At 49.1% G+C, this 6,000-nt stretch overlaps 1 protein-coding gene across 1 annotated transcript in view; it reads right to left on the bottom strand.

Moving 5' to 3' along the window:
* TRIM55 (tripartite motif containing 55) overlaps nt 1-2,527 on the bottom strand; it is a 38,592-nt gene extending 36,065 nt beyond the window's left edge. Inside the window, exons 1-2 of the mRNA XM_009940490.2 lie at nt 2,212-2,527; nt 1,636-1,808 (exon numbers count right to left, since the gene is read on the bottom strand). Of these exons, the coding sequence (XP_009938792.1) occupies nt 1,636-1,808; nt 2,212-2,400 (362 nt within the window). The 5' untranslated portion in view covers nt 2,401-2,527. The remainder of the gene's footprint in view (nt 1-1,635; nt 1,809-2,211) is intronic.
* Nucleotides 2,528-6,000: the final 3,473 nt, after the last annotated feature.

Here is a 6,000-nt window from a genome sequence, read left to right on the forward strand (position 1 = left end):
TATGTTCATATTTATATTTTTTTCTATTCTCCTCTTTTATTCATTATATTGTGTTTTACTTTTGTCGAATTTCTTACATTTGTCTTTAACTGAATTTTGTTCAAATTGCCTGTGAACTACATGGGAAAAGGAGCTGCATTTCTTTATTTTTCAAGTTAAATACAACTGAGAGCTGAAGAAAAAAAACAAAACCAAGAAAGACATGAGGCCACGCACGCCCAGCTTATTAGGCCAAAAGCAAAGTCCATCACTGTAGCTTTGCTGATTCATTTCCTCTGAGATTTTCCTGACTAAAATAATATTTGGGTATTAATGACACACACAAGGGTAGCTGACCTTCCCTTGGCACTGAGCGTGAAGGACAGCAGAAAGGACACTTTTAAGCCAACTTTGTGCTCTCCGATGCCTTGGACCTCCAAACTATGCCCAGCTACAACAGTCCCAGAAGCGATTCAAGCAGCTGAGAACAGCCAAAGCCACCGCCGGGCTCCGAAATGCCCTCTCTGCTGGTGACTGTCCTTCTCTGCCGGAGGAGGGTCAGCCACCCAAATAAGCCACTCAAGGTGCCGGGCTCTGCCGGTCGTGTCCACCTGCTGCAGTGATACCACATCTTTGTCCCTGTGAGACCCAGCTCCTTGTTGGGGTGGGATGGGAAGACTGTCAGGGAGCATGGCCGGGATCACATGTTCCTTCAGGTGTGCAAAACACAAATGCACGCCGGTGACAACAGGTAGCTTTCCTGGGTGAGAGCTGCTTGCTTGGCAGCCTGGGACCAAGTTTGCTTCCCCCCTATGAAGTTCCCCAAGGTCATACCATGCGTCCAACCCATCCCAGGGCAAGAGAGACAAGAACGTAGCATTTGCCTGTTGCTGAATCCCTTACACATCCAATGCAGGCAATTAACATTCAGGAATAATCTTACTTTTTAGGATTAACCCGTTCATCTGCCCTGAGGTCCTGATTCTTGTGCGTAACTACTGATGCGTATTATTTCTGGCTCTTCCTTCTCTTTCATGGAGTCCTAAATAAGACCTGATTTCATGAGTTCACATCCCAAGGTGATAGGAAAGGAGAATTTTTTACTGGGTTTTGATTTGACATTATGATGCAGGATATCTTCCATGTGAAATTCAGTTTTCTTCTTGTTTGCACTGTCTGTCCCTCAGGACTTTCTAACAGGATTTGAAATTCCTTTCCCTTCTTTAGCGTGAGAACACACAGGTTAAAGACAAATCAGAACTGTCTGAACTGTTTTTAAAATAAATAGTGTGAACCTAGCTACTTTTCCCTTATTCATGTGAGTAGCCATCATGCTGACCTCAAGGGATTTGCTTGCATGAGTAAGAGTTGCTCATGTGAATAAGCACGGCACAGTCCTCTGCTGTAAGGGGAAGCAGGGAAATTCAGCATCTGTTTGGATATGGTTTTCTGTGCTCGCTCAGGGAGAGGTGACTTCATTGCACAGCAAACAGACAGACATGCATGTCAGCACAGTCCCTTTCTGCATTTCCAAGAGAGAAAACAACGAAATCAACATCATGCGTGCCAGACGGAAAGACCAGAGGCCGCCAGTCTCCTCAGCCACGTCCGCTTTTGAGGCAAACCTCCTCTGCAGGGCACGCATTCCCTCGTTACCTTGTGGACTCCTGCTTGTAGATGTCGATGATGTTCTCCACCAGCAGGTTCCTCTGCAGCCCGTAGACGCCGTGCCGGTCGAGGACCACTTCGTGCCTGCAGGACGGACAGCGGAAGCGGCCTCCCGACGCCATGGTTGTACCTCCTCTGGTCGGCAGGTAGGGGTTGGAGGCCTGCTCTTGCCAAGCAGCACAAGGAGAGGTGAGTAAGGCCACGCAAAACCATGGAAACCTCTTTCAAAAGCACCGGGGCAGAACCACGCCTGTAGCAAGGGGTTCGTCAAGGGGCCCGAGGAGAGGGCAGGTCCATCGAGCTGCCCACGGCGACTGCAGGCTGAGGGGCCGGTCCCCCAGCTCACGTGCACGGCCGTGTCCCCGCCGCTGACAGGGGACACTGCCATCGGCTGCGGGCTCAGCCCTGGCCCCTGGGATGCTCGGCTTCTGCTTCAGATCACTTCCCCCCCCCCCACCCCCCGGTCCTACCGAATGCTAAAAGCAATTAACCGAAACATGCAAAAATCTGCTTTTACACTAATTTCAGCCAGTGCAGCAGAGCTTTCCGCCAGAAGAAACCTACCTGGAAAATGTCGCTGGCACATTTCCGACAGAGGTTGTGCTGGCAGGGCAGGATGACCACGGGCTTGGTGAACATCTCCAGGCAGATGGGGCAGATCAGCTGCTTCTCCAGGTTGTCCATGGTCTGCTGCTCTTTGGAGAAGGACTTGTAGTTCAGGGAGGTGCTCATCCCTAGCTTTTCCAGGGGCATACGCTCAGGATCGCGGCCTCGCGAAGGGGTCTCGGGGTTAATTTCCCTTGAAAGAAGTCCAAGGCTATGCTGCGATCAGAGGCTCTCCGGGTTGCTCTGGCCAGAGGACATGGTTTGAACGAGGGGCCGAGGGGAGCCGGGGCTGTTTTTAGCAGCGCGGCGTCACCAGATGCCGTCCTGCCGTGCCCATATAAGCGCGTGAGAGGAGGACAGGCTGGGACAGGTGACGGCTGGCGGGGGGACGGGGGGGTGGCCAGTGGGGCCCTGCCTCTCCTCACTCTCACGAAGCAGCCTTCGCCCCTTGAGGAGGAGGAGGAGGAGGAGGAGGGCGAGCGATAAGCAAGCGCAGTCCGCTCCCCCCCTTACCTCCGCACGGCAGCGGAGAGCGCGGGGCTGCCCCGATCTGCCCAGCTCTATCTTAGAGCTTTCCTGTCCCCCCCAAAACAGCCAGTCTAGCTTGTGTAAGTGGTGTTATTTAGGAGCCCCTTTATCTTAGAGCTTACTTGTCTTCTCAGAACAGCAAGGATCTGCTTTAGTTTAATTACAATCACTCTCGTAAGTGGAAATTCTACATTTGTGGGTATCAACGCGCTGCAGCCTGGTCAATGCTCTGCTCTGGGCGAGCAGCCGTGGCGGTGAGGCACAGGGTGCCATCTTGCCCGCGTGTTTCGGCGGGCTCCGGGATCTTGCCTTTCCGAAGCCGTGAAGCACACGCGGCTGCTGGAGAAGATGACAGGAGCGATGGCTGCGCCGGAGCTTGGCCACTTTGGGGTGTAAACATGTCACCACCTTGAGAACCGGTTAAAAAAAATTGCCTGCCTATAACTGTGCTGAAGTTTCTTCCGATACGATTTTTTTTTTGAGGAGTTGTAACTTAAGAATCTGACACAACTATTCAAGCCATTAACTCCACAGCGGCTCAGATATGCACATTATTTGACATCAAACATTATTTGAATTTCCTGATGAGAAAGAGGCAGAAGAAATACAGTATGAAAGGCTTTCATTTGTACTGCTAGAGAATAGGTGCTAATTGTATATGCTCTCTCTCTGCATAGTTTAATTCAAATATATTTTAGTTTTGGGCACTGCTGTGTTTATATCTGTTTATTAGACACTGATATCCCTCTCAGTTTGGCACTTGTTACAGAGTTATTTTTAAAATGACAATTTCCCAGATAATTTGTGGCATGTGATGCCTGATCTTAAGGGAAAGCCATCTGTGCTTCTACTTGCCAATAATTTGTCACACAACTGTACGAGCAATAAATATCTCACCCTCAAATTTAAGCCAAAGTCCCTGCATGTACTGTATAAAATCACTTTGCCACCGTACTGTACATGTGGTCAGAATATTGTATTCTCTTTTAATCAATAACTGTAATGCTTTCTCTGTTAAGCGTCTTGTAGAAAGCTCTCTTGTTTGTTCTGCCTCATGACTGTTTATGGCTTATGTCTGAAATTTGCTATAGAGCAGCTGAGTGAGTCTGCTACGCGTCCATGGGCAAACCCCGACTGCAAAGCAGGGTCTGTTAAATTTGTGAAACACCAGTGTGGAAACTGCCCTTCGAGAAAATATAAAAGTGAAGATTTTCATTGATTTCTCTGTGAAAACGAACAATATTCTCTACATGCAATGGCAATAAATAACATTAAATACAATATATTATTGATTATTTTACTTTAACACCTCGCATACTTTTTAAGTTTTGGGGTGAAATCCTGTACCCATTTGCAGCCTACCAAGCTGGAATTTCCCCTACATAACCATACACGGTTGTCAGCAGTCACATAAAAACAAATAGATTTTTCTGAGGTCTTGCATCCACAGGAAATTTGTGCTAGCTTAGTTAAACCCCTTCGAAATCACACCTTTGCTTCGACTGCCTGGTGCAGACAAGAGCCCGGAGCTGAGCGGGAGAAGATGCTCGGGCAGCTGAACCGTGGACAGCTGGGGCTTTGGCAGGGCTGGCGGGGAGCCTTTCCTGGCAGCAGAGAGAAGATATTGCTCTTCTCTCCCTCCCCTCCCTGGCCGGGTGAGAAGTGACTTTCGCATCTGGAGGAATTCGAACGCCTCATTCCTACCCTCCTAACTCTGAGTCAGCTGCCCCTTGCGCATCAAAACGTGCTTTAATGAGCATCTTTGAGTCAGATGAGGAAAGCCATCCCTGCCTGGCGAGGCAGGCACCTCCACCTCGCTGCACAGGCAGAAACGGAGAAATTCTGGGAGGAAAAACTGAAGGTTAGAAATGTCAGTGCACAGAAACACCTACATATGGTGATGTGGGGAAGGGACTGTTCACGGCATGGAAAAAATCTGGGGTATCATGCCACTGTGCCAGCCCCTTGGACAACGAGCTGAGGCACCTCTCAGGGTGTAATATGCCTCTGGGATGTAATTCTGGTGAATTCATACTTACCTGTCGCAGTCCACAAACGCTTTCTGTTAACAGGCTGAGCATGACACCTGATGCATCTGCAGAGGACATCTGATGGCAACAAGGTGAGGGACAGTCTGCTGCTGGCTGTCCTCTTTCTGCGTGCTGAAGCACTCTAAGATGGAACAGATAACAAACAGCACAACCACAAAAAGGAGCTGACAAAACAAAGATAAATCCACCTTCTGCAGCCAGGCCTAAGCGAAATATTTTTCTGGCAGCATTATGTAGTTCAGACACATGAAAAATTAGTACAGGTTTTTCTGTCAAAGCGTTATGAACCACGGCAGTGATTGCTAGGTGAAGAAATGCAGAGGCTCGGCTGCGCTTGCACAGGCTGGATAAGAAGTGCCAGGAAAGCCACGCATTGTACAACTGCTTTGCAACAAGGAGGAAGAGAAGAAGAAACCCCAAGAGGTTGCAGAGCCACGGGACAGCCCTATAGCTGGTCTTCAGCAGGGATTGCTTAGGCTGGACTTCGAAGGACTTGCACTGAGAAAGTGCTGCACCCTCCTGTCTCTCCCTGGCAGCCCTGTCACCCTCCCCTTCCTCCCTTCCACACATGCAAGACCACCAGATCACACAGCTGTCCACCTCCAAAGAGTCACCAAGCCAAGCCATCTCTCAAGGGACTAACAAAGGGCAAGGGGACCCGTTTTAACGCCACCCCTGGACAGTAACTCTGGATGTCTGCCAGTCATTGCCAAGAAGAAAATGTAACTTTTTAAAGATTTTTTTTTTTTTTTTTGCAATGTTGCTTGCCCGGGAATGTTACCTGGCTTTGTTGACACAACCAGAACGCTAGTTCCTAGAGATATGCTTGCATTTATAGACATTGCTTCTAACTCCTCTATTTTTGCAGCCAAATAACAGCTTGTGGGCTGCAGACTGATGGCCAGGAGAGCCTGGAAGGCTGGCTGCAAAGCCGTGGGTTTAGGAGAGGGATTTGGAGGAGGAAGGAGAGGTTGAGCGATGTCCAGGTTCAAGTTTCAATGCCATAATGACATCCCAGGGTTTTGCATTCACAGAATTCCCCTCTGCAACCTCTTCTCTTGTACCAATGCTGTGAAGCTCTCGTGTGTCAGTGGCAGAAGATCTGCCCCGTGGCTCTCTTGCATGACTGGAATACAAAGAGAAAAAGCATATTTTTGCCAGATGATAA

Source organism: Opisthocomus hoazin, chromosome 3 (assembly GCF_030867145.1).
Source record: "Opisthocomus hoazin isolate bOpiHoa1 chromosome 3, bOpiHoa1.hap1, whole genome shotgun sequence".
Lineage (NCBI taxonomy): Eukaryota > Metazoa > Chordata > Aves > Opisthocomiformes > Opisthocomidae > Opisthocomus > Opisthocomus hoazin.